Source organism: Equus przewalskii, chromosome 13, assembly GCF_037783145.1.
Source record: "Equus przewalskii isolate Varuska chromosome 13, EquPr2, whole genome shotgun sequence".
Taxonomy (NCBI): domain Eukaryota; kingdom Metazoa; phylum Chordata; class Mammalia; order Perissodactyla; family Equidae; genus Equus; species Equus przewalskii.
Window position 1 is genome coordinate 68,267,374 of NC_091843.1, and position 20,665 is coordinate 68,288,038.

General features: G+C 36.5%; 1 protein-coding gene and 1 long non-coding RNA gene across 3 annotated transcripts in view; one reads left to right on the forward strand and one right to left on the reverse strand.

The window, feature by feature from the left end:
- The window catches only part of FAM174A (family with sequence similarity 174 member A), a 44,130-nt gene extending 36,811 nt beyond the window's left edge, over positions 1-7,319 (reverse strand). For both annotated transcript variants that reach the window (XM_070569598.1, XM_070569599.1), the window contains exon 1: positions 6,443-7,319. In XM_070569598.1, the coding sequence (XP_070425699.1) occupies positions 6,443-6,882 (440 nt within the window). In that variant the 5' untranslated portion in view covers positions 6,883-7,319. The remainder of the gene's footprint in view (positions 1-6,442) is intronic.
- Positions 7,160-20,665, forward strand: part of LOC139075141 (uncharacterized) — a 57,308-nt gene continuing 43,802 nt past the window's right edge. Inside the window, exon 1 of the long non-coding RNA XR_011525242.1 lies at positions 7,160-7,363. This is a non-coding gene — a long non-coding RNA (uncharacterized lncRNA). The remainder of the gene's footprint in view (positions 7,364-20,665) is intronic.

Consider the following 20,665-nt stretch of genomic DNA (forward strand, 5'->3'; position numbering starts at 1 on the left):
AAAAAATGTCTAGCAAGGTGGATATGAATAATTTATATTCCTCCTCAAAGCCTAGAGCAAAGATGGATCAGGGAGGTGAACATCTGTGGTTTTGGTGCTTGCATCCTTTTCCTTATTGCGCTCTATATTCCTTTATTGGTAATATCTCTACCACAACATACAAAAATAATCTGGTGAGATGATAATTAGGATTGTCACCATCCCTGCCAAGAGGTGGGCCAAATTTAATTATCCTTCCTTGGAATTTGATTCCTGACCTGAGGGACAAAGAGACTGAAAACTACTGCATAATCATACAATGGAATGTTCCTGCAAAGAAACCTCGTTGGCATTTTGGTTTGTCTCCTTACCTGCCTTAGTTCCTACCTGTTCCCAACACCTTACTCTCCAGTTTCTCTTTAACTTTTTGAGATCTCAAAATTCTTCCAGTAAATCCCCTTTAACTTGGCCAGGGTTGTTTCACATACTTAACTAAAATAGTAATTGATACAAGCAGTAATTTAATCTTCCTTTAATATTAGAAAGAAGCATGAAAGTAGTATATAGGAGGAGAAAGATAAGGGATGTTATTTCTTTTGAGAAAATAATAAAATAACTATTTTCCTTACCTGAACATTTCTTTTTTCAGTCTAACCAAGCCTGCTTCATTCACTAAATGTTGGATGTAAACACTGTGCTTAGTCTGGGATTAAAAAAATGGTAACTGAATAGCCTCTGTTCTCAAGGAGTTTTTCTGAGTCTTCCTCAGCAACTTCATTTCACACTGACCCTGGACATATCAGACTGCTATACCATTAAGACATGATAACCTTGACATTTTGGCATTTACCACAAAGCCAAATTAACATTTTACATCATTTTAAGAGTATGACTAAACATTTTGGGAAGGTAATTTTCATCTCTGCAAAGAATATCAATTCCTTAAGAACGTGTACTTGTTAAACACATTCCCAAGCTCCGGGTCTCTCTACATGAAACATTCAATATACACCACCTAGCTGAATAAATGATGGCAAACAAGGACAATTTATACTTGCTGGGAAAACTCCACTTTCCAAGGATCTATCAACAACTAGACTGGAAGTTCCACACAGGCAGGACTTTTCCCAACTTGAGCACTACTAATCCTCATCACAGGGCCAAGCCCGGACACACAGGAGGTGCTCAGTAGTATTTACTGAATAAATGGGAGTGAGTAAACACATATATGTTACAAAGTCAAAGTGTTCCCTGTTTTTGCCTAAACTGAGTGATTTCTACTGATGTCTTATGATTTCACAAGGAGTGCTGAAACCATATGCCTTCTGGGAGAAAAAGAAAATAAATTTCTTAACTGAGATTCTTCTTAAGTTAACTAGATGGGAAAAAGATCATTACCAATCTCACAATCATAAGGCAATAATGACTTGCTCTAGGAGGAGTTGAGTTAGAAATATGTATGATCATATTAACAGAAGTTGCTTTAAAATGCCACCACTCCCTGACTACATCCAGCAAATCAAGAAAATTTTTGGATGAAAAGGGAGGTAGGGGATGAAGTAGAATACTAAATTATTTCAGCTTCGCACAGACATAATGATCAATAAATGCTAGGGTAGACTCACTTTTTAAAAGTAAAATTTGGGGCATTTAATATTCACAAAATCCATTAAGTTTTAAACAGAAAGGCACTGTGCACACAATATCCATTTGGTTTTTCTCCATAGCCATCCTTAAATACAATATCACTTTAAACTGGTTACTTTAAGTACTTACAGGAAGCAACATAGTGGCTAGGCATGTTGAGAAAGTTGAGACAGAGCTGGATTTCAATGCAGTTCTGCCAAGTCCTATATATATCCCCTTGGACAACTTATTTAATCGTACTCAGCCTCAATTTCTTCACCTGTACAAGAACGGTATTACCTACTTTGAAGGTTTTTGCAAGAACTAAATTGGAAAATGCATGTAAAGTATGTGGGCATTGTATCTGACAAGCAATTAATGAATGTTAGATAACATAATGGTAAGATCTCAAAAGTAATGTTTAAGTTACATAGGGAAGTTTCTTCTTTTAAAGAAACCTAATTTTGTGTTTTAGCTTATAGGTGTGGTAATCATTAAAATTAAATTAATATTAGGTATTTACCATACACTAAGTATTACTAGGATCTGCTTTTTAATTTGTTTTCACAGCATTCTGTACATTCTTTATTATCTATGTGATTGATTGATTAATGTCTCTCTGTTCCTCTAGCCTATAAGTGCCATGGAGGCAGAAATATCTATATCTTTCACAACTGATCCCGAATGCCCAGGTTCTGAGCAGCTGAATAAATACTGACTACCTGAATAGGGGCTAGCATACTAAATTTCATGCCCATGTCCACCATATAAAATAGCTATCTATCTCAGCTTACAGAGATCTTAAACTGGAAAGGTTACATGACTTGCTAAAGATTACAGAGGAAAAAAGTGTCAGGGTTGGAATCTAAGCCTTGGTCTCCTTCCAACACAACATATTGAACACAAAATGAAAAAGCATCAATGTTATGGTATGAAAAAAGAAATAATTCCCCACTTTTAAGGCAAGAACCATTATTCACAAAGTTATACCGGAAATTGCCTTTACATAATCAACATATATGCTAAAAATAATAATGACTTTATAGAGTAATTTTTTTCTTGCTTTATAGATTTTCCTGTGAGAAGGATGCCCTACAGAGAGGAAGGAAATCTAAGTATTAATTGAAAACTTCAGACTTCTTTATTCTATCAGTGGGTAGCAATTACCCTTAAATTTCCAAATCTTCGCCACCTACAATATAAAGGATTAACTAGGAACACTCATTCATTAGGCAACTACTTATTCAGTGCCTACCATATGTTGTACATAATGTTTAGCACTAGGGATACAGTAGAGAATAAGGCAGACAATGAGCCTCTTCTCACAGATATTATGTATTTTTAGGAAGTCTGCTGTTCCTACTGTGTTCCTTGTATATATTTTTCAATTTCTACAGAGAATCTCATTGTTTTTTGGAATATTTCCAGGCTCAAAGTGGAAATATTTCTAGTTTCATACTCATTATAACTGAATTATATTAAAACAAAACAATTTGGAAGTTCACGGAGTTCAAGTATTTTACAGGCAAAATATTCTCAGTGTTGCCTCATGTCAGTCAAGAAAATGATGATTTTAACCCATTCTTCCCCCTTGGTACAAATAACTAATGTTGGTATGCTGCCCCACATACTTTGGAAGTGCGGGACCAAAATGGGCATTTACCAAAATTAATCGTTTTCATCTCATAATCTGGAAGCAAAAAGCATGAACTCTGAACATTGCCCAGCATTGTCAGCATCAATCAAGCTTTGGACATCAGGTAGCCAACTAAATTTAGGACTTTGACTGAATGAATGTACTAGATACTGGTTAAAGAGTGGAGTTTTTCTTAGCCACAGTTCAAAATTTGGCTGCTAACACACAACACATTAGTGAGTCATCCAAGAGAAGCACACCAAAAAGACCATACCCTTCCAAGCTTCATAGAAATGAAGATAGAAAATCAATGGCAATCAACATTTACATATAAGATTATAAGGTGGAAGCAAAATGAAGAAGGATCATCCCAAAAAAGTTATCATCAGACCCATAATTAATATGTATAAGAAACATAATACTCAGGGTATTCTGGATCTTTACAGGAATACACAGACAGCATTAAATACCAATTATATAGTGAGAAAAGTATTTTCTGCTTCAATTTTCTCCTAATCTTTCTTTATATCAAGAAGTCTCAGTTTGGTGGTAATATGTTTCTAACAGCTGACAAACATTTTCTAACTTCCCCCTTAACAGACAGTGGGCCTGGATTTGCTAGCTTTTGTGAACCAATAGTTTCTAGCTCAAATAATATTGTTCACACCTGTGGTTTTCAAAAATTTTAGTCTTGGGATTCCTTTACATTCTTAAAAATTATTCAGGAGCCCAAAAAGCTTATATTTATGTGGATTATATATCAATACTTAACGTGAATTAAACCTAAGGAAATTTTAAAATACTTAACACTTGATTTAAAATAATAATAAATCTACTATATGTTAACATAACTTTCTAGGGAAAATATATTGTCAAAAAGAAAACAAAAAAAGGTGAAAAAATGGCATTGATTCAGATTTTTTCAAATCGTTTTAATGTCTGGCTTAAGCAGATAGAACTAGATAGAAGATAGGAAGAAAGAGAAAACAGAAAACAGATTTTCATATTTGCTTCTGCATTCAGGCATTTGCATTGTGTTGTTTGGTTGAAAGATATGAAGAAAATCCAGATTCACACAGATATGAACTTGGAAAAGGGAAGAGCATTTTAATACCCTTTTCAGATACTGGTGTTTATTCCTTTTTGATACTACACCAAAACTCAACAAGAGGTAGTCTCTTAAAGGTTAGTTGCCACATAGAATCCGAAACTATATCAATCAACTTCTTGTAATAAGCTTGTAAGAGAATATTATTTTGAAAGTAGTTTTGATCTTGCAGGTCCCCTGAAGAGGTCTCAGAGAACTTTCCCACCCACCCCAGGGTTCCCTAGACCACATGTCTAGAACTACTGGTTTACACCGTACTTTTTCAACCAGCTATTTAAGTAAGGGATGTTGGTTTTCCATTCAGAAAATAATAAACAGATTTGTTTAAAAGGAAACATTTAGTTTAAATAAACACATTTAAAGAAATATATGAAATAATAGAGGGAAAAAATGGGAAACAGTTTGGAAAATAATAAACCAGTGCCTTCCTGAAAATCTATCCTCTATTTTATAGAGGAGGAAACTACCTAGACAGTGCTCCCTCAGCTCTTCTCTTGGCTAGCTCCTTCTAATAGTGACGTCTTGGCTCTCTATGTCAGCTCTTCACAGAGGTGGTCCCCAATTAACTCACTTAAAGAGGCTTTATTATAGATTATTCTAAATCAATCTTATTACATGGTTGGAATATTTTAATATCATGATTAGTATCATAAAACAATTTTACTTCAGTAACAAAGGAATGTATTAAATGGAGGCTATTGATAACAATAACAAATATCACTAGTTGGATTATGTAATTCTTTTTCTACTTGATAAAGCATTAAGGGTGGCAGAAAAATAAGTGGCAATCGCCTACTTTTATGTACAATAGGTACTTAGAACATAATGCCCAGTTTACTTAATCAAAAGGCTGATGATAGGTCAGGACATAGATATCTTGTTAATGGGAAAAAAACTCAAAGTAAGCAGTGGATTTTACAATCATAGATTATCATTAGACCCCATAGGGCATCAGATAAATCACTTTACCCTTCTGGATCAGTTTCCTTATATGTAAACTGAAAGGTGTCATTTAAGTGATCACATCTGTTCCAAACCTGAAATTTAAATAAGTCCATGATCTAGTATTCTGTAGCAAGAATAGGCTCAAAAAACTATTTTGTAAATTTAAACTTTTGAATGTTAGAATTATTATTTACAGATGAATTCATTTTAGAAAGGTTTTTTCTGTGTGAAATACAAATTTATCCATTTATTAATTCAAATTTTTGCAAATTTAAAGTTAGATACACTTATAGTTTCGTTGGGCTACCAAAAATTTGCTCTAATATTAAAACTGGATATTTATGACTTTTTTTCCTTTGCTGCATAGGTATCAATTTACCATCTTATCATGCAACCGATACCACTTTGCACTGAAATACTTTGTGTCATGCAAAATGAATGCTAAATATTTCTGATTAATAGGGACCATGTCATAGATTGAACTATACAAAACTGTCACTTTTCCAGGTCAAAAAATAGTGGAATGTAGGAAACTTCATATGGCACAATCTAATTACTTAGGCAGCAGATTAAAAGCCAATATTAAGAAACTGCTAGTAAGAAAAAACTTTTCTTCTTTTAAATTTTATAAAATAAAATACCCATAATAAGGTTCTTCTGCACTACTATTACTCCATTCAAGTAAGAACGGATTTCCTACTAAGTCGCAGTATTGTACAAAGAACTCTTTAAGACTTACAATCTACTTAATAGGAATCCTGTTCTTAAGAAGTTTGCATTCTCATAGGCAAAATGACAAAGCACACAACCATATATAGTGTAGAAAGAGAGAAGTATTAGAAGATAGTGTGATCGAATACAAGAGCTTCTTCAGGCAAAGTGTGCTCTATGAGACGAGGTAAAGAGATCTGTAGGTGGGTTACTAATTTACAATTTACAATGAAAGGGAGAAAATATTTGTTTTAAATTCTCTCCCAAATGTACTACAGACTTTTAAGACACTCATCTGCGCAGTCTCTTTCAGGCAGACACCTCTGATACTGGAGGCGTGGAGGGGGCAACGCCGGGTCACAAAAATCTGCCTTCCTAGGTCACCAGGCAGCCCATCTCAGGCCTGCAGGGGGCCGCTGATCGAGGCTTCGCCTCACCTGACCGTCCTGACGACGAAGTACACCAGCACCGCGCCGCTCACCACCATCAACACGGTCAGCGCCCGCTGGGTCATGGGCTTATCGCTGGGGTTGGGGCTCACAGCGAGACCGCCACCCACTGAGCCTTCTTCCCCCGCCTTCCCTCCTAGGTCGCTGGCCGCAAGCCCCGCCCCGGGGCTGCTGCCATTGCTGCTCTCAGCGCCCCGCGGCCCCGCGGCTTCGGCCGGAGCGCGGCCTGGGGACTGGGCGGCGGTGGGGCCGGGCGGCAGAGGCGGCAGGGTCCGCGACCCATGGTCCGGAGGCCCGGGGTCCGGCGCAGCCTCGGCCGCCTGCAGCAGCACCGCCAAAGGCCCTCTGAACCCTGGCAGCAGCAGCAGCAGCAGGAGGGCGGAGGCCAGGAGGCGGCTGGGGCAGCAGCTGCAGCGTGGGGCCTCCATTGTCCCCAGACCGCCCTCTCACCACGCGGGAGCCGCAGGGCCCGCCGCCCAGGCTGCAGGAGGGATCATGGGCGCAGTGGAGAACGAGGAAGAGGTGACCAAATCCCCGGCTGAGGCTGGGCCGTGGCAGGTGGCAGAGGCGGCAGCGGCGGCAGCTGCCAGAAGAACCGGAAGTTCGTACATCTCAGCAGCCACTGCTACTACTGACGCCCTGGGTTGCTAACATGTAGAGGCAGGCGCTTTCAGTGACGTCAGGCCCGCACGACGGTCTGCGCACGCGCCTTGCCGGAAGCAGCGGGGACTGCTCAGCGGATGGGTGACAAGTAAGAACGTAAACGAAGGAGTTTGTAAAGTGTGAAGCAACTCCTTGCGTGAGGGAACCGTGAGAGACCGGAATCTTATAATTTGAGTTCCTTGGTGAAAACTGCAGAACCACAGCTAATGATTGCTGAAGAGAGGCTTGACACTTCCCTCAGCTCAGGTACAAATTTTTAGACAGGTTTCTTCTTGCCACTGGATCCCCGACCTCCCTTTCCTTAGAGCATTTACTTTAGAAAGCTTGCAATTGTAATTTCGTTCTCTGCCCTTTTGAGATATAAATCTTCTTTTAAAGCTCTTGCCTGTTTTACAACCCAGGACTGTCTTTGTTAGGGACCTAGGAGTCGTCCTTTTGAGATGTAATAAAAAAGATAGCGTTCCTATCTCTCAGTCTCTGTGGATGAGTAGGAGCCTAACAGACAGGCACCTTGTTCCAAGTTGGAAAACTACCTCCTGTCACGAAGCTACGAGAAAAAGTTCACTTTTCCTTTGGGTAAGCCCAGTTAGTAAACACAGGCGGCTTATGATGCTCCCTAAATCTTTTAAAATCTCTCCAGCTCTGTTTCTTTCTGGGGAGTTGAGTTCTGGCCTCTCTCCTCTATTGCTATAATCTTGACTAAAGTCTTCTTTGCCTGTTTAATTTTGACACCAATAACATGGATTTGAGCAGATACTAGCAAACGAAAAAACACATGACCAGAAGCCAAAGTTAATATTTGTTCTTTTTAAAAAATTATTCAACAAATTGTCTAGAGTTTCTACTCCTTGCTTAGCACTGTGCTAAATTATGCGTATTGGCTGATAGACAAATAAGATGAGATCCTTGCTCTGATAGTACTTAGGTCCAAATGGAGATGACACAATAAACAACTGCACTTATTCTGAATTCTGAAGTGTGTCTTATAAATAACAAGTGGCACTTGTCTACAGTACTTGACCTACAGTAAAACTTTTGTAAAGGACTACTCCAGGTAGAGTGGACAGGATAGGGTCCTTTAGCTGCTTGGAGGTAACAGAGTATTGCAGTCGTTCCTGCCTGGTAGAATTGCAGGGACTAGGCATCTTAATGCTGAGTTCCAGTGTGAGGAAGACCATTGGTGACACACCCTAATTTTAGCTTCCAACCTGGCATTTATCAGTAATAAAGTGGCTCTTTGGATTTCCTATCTCCCTTATTCACAACCTTACTCAGAGCCATACGTAGAAGAGGCTGGGTATTTTATGCTACTCCCTATCACCCCTCAAAAACAGATAGTCAACAGTTCCAAAAACAAAAAGTGCATCGTCTGACTTTCTTTACAGTATCTCATTTTACCTTTGTGTTCCTCATCTTGATTAATAGTATTATTCTTCTCCCAGGTTCTCAGGCATAAAATCTTAGAGTCACCCTTTACCCTTGTCTTCTCATCTGCAGCAGTCCTTTCCAGTAACTGGGACATGCAAAGTGCTAAATAATCCTGAAATAACAGAGCCAAACTAATCGTTCCAAATGATTACAGCATGTCATGTTCTAATGTTTCTCCAAAGGTGACTCCAAGTCACCTGAATCAGAATCAGAGATAGCATTTGTTAAAAATGCATGTTCTAGGTCACTATTCCAGAACTTCTCAGCCAGAATTTTTAGGAGTGGGGACATGGACTATGTATGCATTTTTATTAAGCTCTCAGTGTGATTTTCATTTACTCTAAAGTTTAAGAATCTCTCCTTTTCTTTGCCACTTGTATTCAGATTTTGTCAAATCTTCTCTAGTTCCCTAACATCTTATCTTTTTCATAAGTCAGCTCTTTTTCCATTCCCTGCTTCTGAGAAGGAATCATTTTTATATTGTTTGGGCTATACACTAGCCTACTTGACTCCAAGCCCTTTCTACCTTCAATTAAACTCTATATATTATTGCCAGGGTAAACTTTCAGGCTCAGATCTCTCTTAAAATAGCAAAAGAACAACAAACAAGTAGATTTTTTCCCCAGAGAGTCTCAGTTCTCGTCAACAGTGATCTTAAGCAAGCAAAGCACCTGCAAATTATTGTGTTCTTTGCAGAATACCGTATTATTTGTAAAGCATAATGAAACAATATTTCCAATTCCATCACTGGAACTAGGAGAAAGTCTCCTGGGAGAAAATATTGTTTTTTGCTCATGTAATACAAAATGACAATTTGGGGCACATATCTTGATTTAAAAGACAAGTTGTCAAACTAAGTGTAATTGATGTTTCTGAATTTTTTAAATTAATAATACTACTTGTTCATTTACTTGTTTTCAGTTGGCTTGCAAACAAGTTCTGCCAAGCACTGGAGATTTGAAAACATATAGGAGAGAAAAATTCTTAGAACAAGGAATTTATATCAATTTACTTAAATTAATCTGCATATTAAGAAAAGACCACCATTATTCTAATTTATCAGGGAACACCTCAGCTGACAGAACACCATTCTTCCATGAAAATACTGTTAAAAAACCACTGACCTACTGAGTTAAATCTAAACCTCTCAGTCTGGTATTGACAATAATTTTGGATGTTAATTAAGCATATATTGTGTACCAGATATCATGTTATCAAATATTAAATGATTAGCTTTGTTAATCCTCACCAAAAACACCCAATCCATTATCAGTCCTGTTTTACAATGAAGGAAACTGAGACACCGTGATTACACTGAGGGTAATCAATTTGGCAAAAATCCGCATGAGTAAAAGCAATAGAGCTGGACTTTGAACCCAGGCAGTCTAGCAGCAGAGGTGAGCTGTTCCCTGCTATGGTTTATCTTCTAATTAAAGGTTTCCATGATTTGAATCTAGCTTATTATCTCGATCAGCTATTGCTAGAATAATGCTTCGTAACCAAAAGATCTCAGTGGCATACAGAAAAATAAGCACTGAGCCAGCCCTGATGGCCTGGTGGTTAAAGTTTGGCACATTCCACTTCAGTGGCCTGGGTTCCGTTCCCAGGTACTGAACCACACCACCTGTCTGTCAGTAGCCATGCTGTGGTGCCAGCTTACATAGAAGAACTAGAAAGACCTACATCTAGAATATGCAACCATGAACTGGGGCTTTGGGGAGGAGTGAAAAAAAAGACAGGAAGATTTGCAACAGATGTTCAGGGCAACTCTCTCCCAGAAAAAAAAACATTTCTTTCTCACTTTGGACAAACTGGGATTGACTGATTTAAGCTGACCTTGTACAGACTTGGTTCCAGTCCAGAGGTTTAATTCAGTTTTGCTCCAGACACCTCATTCTTCTAGGATCAGATGGCTGGCTGTGTCATGTTCTTCTCAAGTCTAAGGTCAGAACTTCCTGAGGCAGAGTGGGTGAGAGGCAGGAGGATGGGGAATAGGCATAATGAGAAGTGAAGAGCCGTGTGTGTCTCTTTTTTTTTTTTTTTAACAATGAAAGCAATTGGTTACCCGCAAACCCCACCCGATGCCTTTGTCATGCGTCTCATTAGAGAGAAGTATGTCACGTGGCCACTTCTAGCTTCTGGAAATCTGGAAATTTTAATATTTAGGTGGACATATTCTAGTCTCTAACTAAATTTATGTTAGCAAGGAAAAGAGGAAGGTTTATGTTGATAAGTGTTTCATTTTCAGTTCAGTCTAATAGAGAACAAGGCTCAGTAAGTAATCCCTGGTGTCAAAATCTCCTTGCTTGGGGCCAGCCCAGTGGCTCAGCGGTTAAGTGCACACGTTCCGCTTTGGCCTCCCGGGGTTTGCCAGTTCGGATCCCAGGTGCAGACATGGGACCGTGTGGCATGCCATGCTGTGGTGGGCATCCCAAATATAAAGTAGAGGAAGATGGGCACGGATGTTAGCTCAGGGCTAATCTTCCTCAGAAAAGAAAAAAATCCCCTTGCTTGTCCATTAAGGATGAGGGAAGTTAGGAGGCTGGCTCAATTGTAATGGTCATTCATAGTCACATCTGACAGAAAGAATCTCTTATACTTTAAGTGGCAGGAAACTTCCACATCAGAGGACTGTCTGTACCCTGAAGTCCAAAAGAAAACAGAGTTCAGCAGTCCAGAAAAGATAATATGAACTGATCACAAAACCAGGAGGCCAAGAGAATGTACTAAAAGCTAGAATGTGAAGACAGAATTGGAATGTCAGAGAGACAACTAAAGAGGAACAGTTCAAGAATAAAAAGGGAACAGTGCTGCTGGGGTAGGCACTGCATAACCAAGAAGGAACATGAATAAATGTTAGGATTAAATATCTAAAAGAAAATGACCATACACGTGGGCTATGGTTCTTGAGAGACAAACAAGGTGAGCTCCACAGATGTTGATCTCTACGAGGGGAAAATTTCCCAGCTGCAGTGCAGTGCCCTAGAGTTCAATCAGAATATGGAAGTCTCTCATATCTAAAGAGGCAGAGGTCAGAGTTCTGGGCTTTTGGAGTTGTTGGAATCTGTGGGGCAGAGAATTGTGAGAAGAAGTCTGTGGAGGTTGTGAATTTCCTGTGGAGAGTTCCCCACAAGTCCTTGACTGAGACCTGGGCAGTGCCACCACAGTCATGGCCACTTAATGATTACGAGAGATTGGCTGCTACAGAGGTGAGAGCAGAACAGAGATATTAGACAGTAAGCAGTGCTGGGAACTTCAGAATTATCGCCCAGACATACTGAATAGAGCTCCTTGACACCTCCTAACAATGTATGAATCAAGCTGAATCACTGCTTTATGATAAAGGCCACACCCAGAGAAAGGCCCACTCTAGATCCACTTTAACAAAGCTTAAAACCAAGTCCTAATAAGATTCTTAGCGGAGACGGAGTTTGGAGATTGAATCTTGCCAAATTAGAGGGGCTTGGGAAACAAACAAAAGTTATACAGTCTCAAGAACTGTATATGAAAATACATGAAAGATTTAAGCAAAAGTAAACAGAACCCCATGAACTTATAGAACAATACTACATAGTTAAAATATATGCATTGGAGCTCCAAAAGAAAAACCAGAGTATAGCGAGGCAATAAAATATTTTTGAAAAATCATAACTGAAAAACTTTGATTTGCAGTTTTAAGAAGATCAGAGAGCAGTAAGCAGGATAAACACAAAGAAAACCGCACTTAGGCATATCAGAGTCACACTGAGAGTCACAAGTATCAGAGTCTCATGGAGAAAGGGGAGTCTCTTCAATAAATGGTATTGGGAAAACTGGACAGCTACATGCAAAAGAATGAAAGTAGGCCGTTATCTTACGCCATACACAAAAATTAACTCAAAATGGATTAAAGACTTGAATGTAAGACCTGAAACCATAAAACTCCTAGAAGAGAACATAGGGAGTACGCTCTTTGACACTGGTCTTAGCAGTATCTTTTTGAATATTATGTTTCCTCAGGCAAGAGAAACAAGAGAAAAAATAAACAAATGGGACTGCATCAAACTAAAAAGCTGCTGCACAGCAAAGGAAGCCATCAACAAAACGAAAAGACAACCTAACAATTGGGAGAATGTATTTGCAAATGATACATCTGATAATGGATTAATATCCAAAAAATATAGAGAACTCATACAAGTCAACAACAAAGTAGAAAACCTTTAAAGGAGCCACAGAAAAATGATGCATTACATACAGAAGAACAATAATACAAATGAAGGCATTACTGCTCATCAGAAACGATGGAGATCAGAAAACATTGCAGTAGCACCTTTAAGGTGATAAAAAAAAATTTTTAACTCATAATCTTGAATTCTATATCCAGTAAAATTATCTTCCAAAGAATATGAAAAAATAAAGATATTTTCAGGCAAATGAAAGCTGAGGAAACTCATTTCAAGCAGAGTGCCCTACAAAAAATACTAAAGGATATTTTTCAGCCTGAATTGAAATGATACACGATGGAAATTGTGATTTATAGGAAGAAGACTAGTAAGCAGAAATGGAAAATCAATGTGTAGATACAAAAAGCTATTTTTTATTCTCTTCTAATTTTCTTTAAAAGAATGTAATGCTTTGAAAAATAATATAAGGCCATGTTTTTGAAGCATGTACAAATAAAAATATGGAAACGGAGCATAAAGGTAAAGGACAAGAGAGATGCAGTAAATGGAAATACTCTTTCCTGACTGCAAAATCTGACATGAAATTTGAAGTTTGAAATGTTAGGTGTGAAGTGAGAAGTGGAATGTTTTATAAATAGAATCCACTATTGTAAGGCTATTACATTTGTGAAGTGTGAGGTGGGAAATGTCAGGTGTGAAAGGGGTTTAGGTAGTAGGCAGCTTCACAGATTAGGAGTGAAAATTGAAGTGGCACAATATTGATGCTAAATAGACATTGTTAAAATAATAATAAGGAGGAATATTGTTAGATTTACAGCAACCAGTCAAAAATAAAAGAAGTATATCTAAGAAAAGATAATATAAATAGCTACGAATAAAAATATATCCGTGTCAGGTGTTTCATACAGTGGATCATGAAAATGGCATTTTCCTAATAAGAAAAGTGATATGTTGGTATTATCAAAGTTTGGAAATTTTCAATGTAAAGAAGGAATAATTCTACCACCCTAAGAATTTCCTCTCAATATTCCAATGCTATATACGGGCCTGTGTGTATACATATACATATATAACTTTTGCTTACATATTTAGAACAATAGAGTATATATAATTTACATTGTTTTTATATTTATATCATAAATTTACTTTGTCTAAAATCTCTGCAAATATGAATTTTAATGATTTGTCATATGTCTTTACTATGTTGGACAATTCCCCTTCATCTGGAACACTATTAATAAAAATACTTCTATCGTATTATTTCATTTAAATATTTTCTGCATCTCTGCCAGTGAATTATTTCTTAAGGGTATGTGTACCAGTGACCTCATTTTAGGGTATTATACTTACAAAGTCTCTCTATCTTGAAGATTTAAAAAAAAATGTATTCTGTCAGTTGGTTGAAAGGCAGAAGTGGATAGAGCTAAGGAAAGTTTAAATGTTAAATGGCTCTCATTGGCTGCAGCTGAGTACCCAAGCCAATGAATAATCACTGTAGGAAGTAAACACCAGATTATGGTCGAAGGACAAGCAAGAGCACAGGAGGTGGTGTTTGAGAGCAGAGCCAGATATGGAGTGGAGTGATAGCACCTTTGCCTCCCACTCACTGCCATCATCACTTGGGTGAAGGTTAGGCCTCATCGAGGAAGATTATATTAATGGACATTTCATCCTATGCAGTAATTTAGTGTTCTTAAAATGAGGGGTAGTGTATTTGCAGTGAACCTGAGAGGAGAAGTCAGTATCAGGTTTGAAGGGAAAATGGAAAGAGATTAATATTTTGTGAGACAAGGCAGCTATGACTGGCTCTATATATGTACTGCACAGTCCTCCTTAGCATGAGTGTTTCCAAGTAGGCATAAAACTGCACTTATCGGGCAATGGGAGTTTACTGAGGCGCTGAAGAGTCATTGGGATCAAAGGGCCATGGGGTTTCTAATCTGTAATGGATATGTCTGCAGCTGATTTCTATGGGCATCTTTAATGCAATGTGGGGTTTGGTGGTTGATATTAGTGGGAGGCAGGGCAAGACTGAAATTTGTATTTTAAAGCAGAGGAAGAGGACAGGCACCTCAGAAAAGAAAACGAAATTCACCAAGGCGATTGAATATGTAAGTCTTTGTGGACAAATCTTGCCATTCTAAATTTAATTGAGCTGAGGCCAAATTTGGAATTTGTTGGAAACACCATACTTAAACATTTTGAATTCCAGAAAGATCATGTGATGTCTGTATAGTAATCATTATATTTCAAAATAGATCCTTAATTTGAAAGGCTATACTTGATGCCCTACAAGAGAGAGATATGCTTCCTAATGATCAGTTGCCTCAATATTATGAAAACCTACTTTATTTTTTAAATATTTTTATTTGAACAGATATTAAATTTATATTGTTCAAAATTCAAAATATGCAACAGTATATTTACTGGAAAACTCTCTTTCATCCCTATTCACCAGATACACAGTTACTCTCTCAAGGCCTAATAATGTGTTCAGTTTTTTGTACATCTTCCAGAGATATTCATACACTTACAAGTTATATAAACGTTTCCTTTTTAACACAGATGAAATGGTACTTTGCTTGTCGATTGCTGTTATTTTAAAAAATACCTTGGACATCATTCCATATCAGTACATCATGAGATTTGTCATCTTGTTTTATTCAGGGCCAAATGATGATTTTTGTGGGCCCTCAGCACTTTTGCCTTCTTTGACCCATTTCTCAATAAAAAAAATTAACGTTATATTTTATAACTATGTTGGTATAAAGATGAATATATTCCAGGCTGGATTTATTATCTTTTATTATTATATTTGTTTCTTCTGAATTTAAAAGAAATTAAAATTAGCACATTTTCATGGGTTCCTAAAAGTATTGTGAGCCTTAGGCACTATGCCTATTGTGACTAATTGAAAGATAAATCAGCTTTGACTTTCTTACTACAAAGTTTTCCATAATAAGGACATTAGTTTATTTTAATCAACTCCTCATTGATAGACATTTAGGTTGTTTCCAAACTTCTTGATTTTTGTTTAATAGAAAATGGAATTTCCAAACCATAAGTTAAACAAAAAGATGCAACCAAACATAATTAATATTTACATACTCATTTAGAGTGGTACCACCTTCTAAACTAAAATTAGTATTTTCTTTTATTTTCCTGCATTTTTTTAACAGGTAATAAACCAGATAGCTACCGAGTGCTAGCTGAGCATGAAAGCAGTCCTTGTTCTCTCTCTCTCATGATTTTTCTTTTCCTTCTCCTGCTCCATACACTACCCCCTTCTCTTTCCCTGCTCCTCCTTTCTCTCAGATAAATATTATTATTTTCTTTACACTTCTTCCTTCTTTCCTATCTGTTCTTTAAGCTGTCCTAAAGATTTATTTAAACACTTTGGTAGAATTCAAGGATGAGGAAATGGCCTGTATTTACCCCAATAGTGTTAATATTTCAAAAGTTCCTGCAAAAAATTTTCTTTTAGCTCAATACATAGATAAATAGACTAAGACAAAAATTAATCCACATGATGTGAAATTCCTTATAAACCAAATTATCAAATTGTCTTGCATTCTGGATTCTCACAAGCTTATCACTGTATTATGTCTTTCTCTTTATCCTATTCTTGATGCTTATCTCTTGTCAAAATCATCTCTTAGGTGTATATATTGCCTATCTTTGCATTAACGTGAAACTCTCTGGCAGACTGAGCTCAGTATGGTTTCTGTCAGTGGGATACCTTCCCAAGTACTTTTATGTTTGTAGAATAGGGGTTGAAATTAAATAAGGCCAGGAGGAGTAAGTAAATGCATATATAATCAATTAGAGAGTGATGATCCTATCTAAAAGTAGAAGTTGTTACTTACTTTCATCAGTTTTCATCATACAAAAATAAAAGGCATAATTTGATTTTTTGAAATAAGCCAGAAATGCATATATTTATGTAAAATCACTTTACAATTAGCAAATAAAATAAATAAAAATATAAAAATAACAAACACCATGAAGTCAGCACTGCAGACCAAATCAAATGTATCTGTAAGCTGTAGGACTCATTGGTAGGCAGTATAAAACTTCTGTGTAAGCGCTTTGAGGGCAGGAATTTGTAACTGCCTTGGTGTTTAACAGGAGTGCTTGCATATGGTTGGTGTTCAATAAATATTGGTTAATTTACAGAATGAATAAGAAAGTAAGATTTTTAATTTTGAATGATCTTCATAGTGTTTCTTTTATTCATGTATCATAACTCTCTGAGGAATAAAAAAGATAGAAAGATATAATGCAAATTCTTCAGGTTAATCAAATTCTATTATTTGAAGGAAAAATATTGACACAAAATAGATTTTCATATATTTGTAGAATCTTAAAACTACATGTAATGGACCATAGAAGTAAATGTAATCACCTAAATTTTGTAGAAAAGGAATGTCTACAGAGATTGTATAATTTTTCTAGTGGACAAAAAGCTACTGACAGGCAAGACTAAACTCAGATCTCCTAATTTTTAAAATTGATCCCTTTTGTACTGCACAGTGTTTTCTAATCTGTCACTAGTACTATACCTCAGCAAACAATTGAATAGTATTTCCTCCCGGACATCATGAAGGGTTTAGATTTTTCTAAAAATTGAAACTCCTGTTAGTAAGAAAAAAGTTTAAAAGTTCGCTGTTTTTTCTTATTCTAAATGGAATTAATGCAACTATTCAATATATACAAGGTTTGATTTTATGAGTATGATACCATTAAAAATCATTTAAGCCATAAAGAAATTTATAACTGTGGTTTGAAGACCAGTTTTGACATGGTAAATTTAGAGCAGTAAATGATTCTTCTTGTATCAAGTACACCTATTTTTAAAGTTGAAAATGATATAGCATATCTATAACGTTCATCTCAAAGGATGACAAAGGATGTCAAGGAAAGAAAAGGATCGTAGGGTAAATATGTAAATTTGCTCTTTTAAAAAATTAAGAACTTTCCTTTAGAACTTCAACATCAAATGTATTTACTATATAAATGTTTTCCTGCAATCCTAATAAGATTTAGGCTTCCATGCTCGTGATCACCCCCAGCAGTCAGCGCTGAATTACCAAGAAGGGGAATGTGGGTAGGTCATCAAAGAAGTATTTCCCTCCCATGAACACTGTTGCAAACTCTTAATTTTGATTTTTTAGAATGGGTATAGAAAAATGAAACTATGATGGCACTCTATCTGTAACCTCAGGAATGCCCCGGAATGTGTATAAATTTGCTGGGTAGGCCCTAAAGGTGAAGCAGGGTGGAAATTAGCCTATGCCTAAAACTCTAAATGGACCCAGTAGTGCATCCACACACCTTGGCACATCAAATAAATAATCACAAGCCTCAAGCTCATGACGCAGTTCAGATGTTTACCCAGCCTCACTCTCCTGCTTATGCACTCTCTCTCCTGTTTATTGCCTCACTTCTTGGCATGCTGCTTGCTTTTGTTTTACTTATCTTGCTATTGAAGACACTTAACCTACGCTTGGCCTGCATCCTGGCCTAGTGCACTGCAACCTCAAGAAAGGGCTTTGAAAAATTATAGAATGTGTATAGAACTTAATTAAATTTTTCATATATCTTATTGAGTTTGTGTGAGAAAACGTGACTAAATTAGGTAAAGAGAGTTAAAGGAAGTAGAAAATGGGAATTCCAGTATTTAGTATTTTAACAGTTCCTATGTTTCATTAACAAACATCTTTGTTCAACATGAATCACTGAGGATACTAATAAAAATAGCAGTTTTAAAAACATACACTGAACATCCTGTTATGTAAAAACTACATATTTTCTCACAACAGAAGAATAGATGAAAAGCCAGTTCTGTACTTTAAAAGCTTCTTGACTAATCTAAAGTCAAGACAAATACAGGAGAAGGAAAAGGAAGGATAACAAGTATCCAAGAATGATGTGACTCACAAGATATTGCTTTTAATTATTATTTTTCTTGTCACCAATGGAAAAATACTTTCCATTCCAAGAATGTATGAATCAAACTTTATTGATGAGAATTTTTAAATGGATTTTATGCTTTGGTGTGATTCGTTCACTCATTCATTCTTTCAGTTTAGCAAACCTATGTGAGCTCTACATGGACATCTTCAGTACCTCCTCTTTGGGACCTGCTTCCCACTTACACACCCATGGTCATTAAACAGTCTGGCTTCAGTTTTCGGCCACATCTGGCAAACTCTAGGTGCGCACCTGACCCAAGGTGGGCCATTCAGAATCCATTATAATGAATTTAGAATTGGCACTAAGATTTGACGAATGCCTGGGAATGTTTATTGAATGATTAAAAACTCAACCAAGTTTTCTGCCATGTGGGCTAGGGTGTAGCCAAAGCTGATATGAATATTGAAAAAAAATGAGTGACATGATAGAAAGAAGCAAAAAAGATGAGGAGTGGATAGGGAGTGTAGGTTTGTTTGCTTTTATTCATTTTGTTTTGTTGTTTTTAACAACAAACAGCATTTTAGTTTCCAATTCTGGAATTTTCCAAGGCCTGTTACTTTTATACCATTATGTTTTCTGATATTGTGCTTTTATAGCATATTTTCCGTTTAGTTGTTTTCTTGCACTGATTTGCTGTCCTTTACTTCCTTCTAAAACAATTCCAATTTCAGCTCTGAGGATAAGCTATTGTGTTACATATTCATATTTTAAGTGAGATGTAGTCCCAACTTTTAGACATTCACAGTCAGAAGAAGGATCTAATATAATAAGATAGATTCAGCAAAATTAAAATTGTAATGAATTTCTAGAGAAGAGTTAGGAGATGCTGTAAGAATACAGATGGGAGCTATGCTGTTGTGCAGCATTGGGTTAAAATTTTACAAATACTAAGTTAAAATAAATAATTACCCTTCAGTAAACAAAATGCATTTTTTTAATCTCTTCATCCATATGACTAAATAACACATTAAACTATTGCACATAATGTAATCTGCACTGGCTAATTTCCACTGTTTTACTGGATTTTATTGGACTCAAATTGGCGTTATCTAACTTCTCCGCCAGGCTTTGTAAAGAAAAACAGTAAATAATAACAATGAACGGGCTTATTTATAATAAGGGTAGAACATCACCAATGCTGTAATAAAAATAGAAATAATAATAATAAAATAAGTTGCTGCAGGCATACATGATCTTAATTTTATTTGATTAAATCTGAATTCCATGTCTCGTATAGATTTCTCCTTGAGCAATTCTCCAAAATAGGTAAAACAAAAATGCCTAATTGTGTAGACCAGTTCTGTATTATGTATTGACAAATCAGAGTATTCTTTTTCATTTTACACAAAATTATTGCTGTCACAGACTACTTCTACCAAAATGGGAGTGTTATGTGAGTGAGATTTTAGTGTTTCTAAACTTCTCTGCTTTTAAGTGTTTTAAATTGAAAAATAAGTTGTTTAAATGAGATTCTTACAAGAATGCCTATAAGATTAACTGCAGCTTCAAGTTAAGTTAGGGTTTCAAAATATTTGAATCTGAGAAAAATACTAAGTTTCTTTTTTGTAAAGCAGAATGGGTTAAAAGATCTTTGTATAACATAGTGATGAAAAGTCATTCCCAGCAATACTATATCATTGAAGAGTAGTAGTGGAGGAGGAATATTTTGGTCTGGGAAATTTAATCTCATTCTGGAAAAGAATCTTGCAGATTTATATTTTGAAGTAACAGATCTTAAGTGTCTGCAAACTGCAGATTCTTGGCCTATTCAAATTAAAGCAGGTATCAGACGTTCATCTGAGGTCACTAGAGAGTGGTTTTTTGTTGAAAGCAATGGTGTTTGTTTAGTGGATACATTAAGAGAATTTTAGAGTTAGATTTTAGATCACTCTGTGATGAAATAAAAATGTCTATAAAGAGACTTGTTCATCAGAAGAGGATACAGGAAATGGTGAAAAAATATATTAACTGATTTCAATTT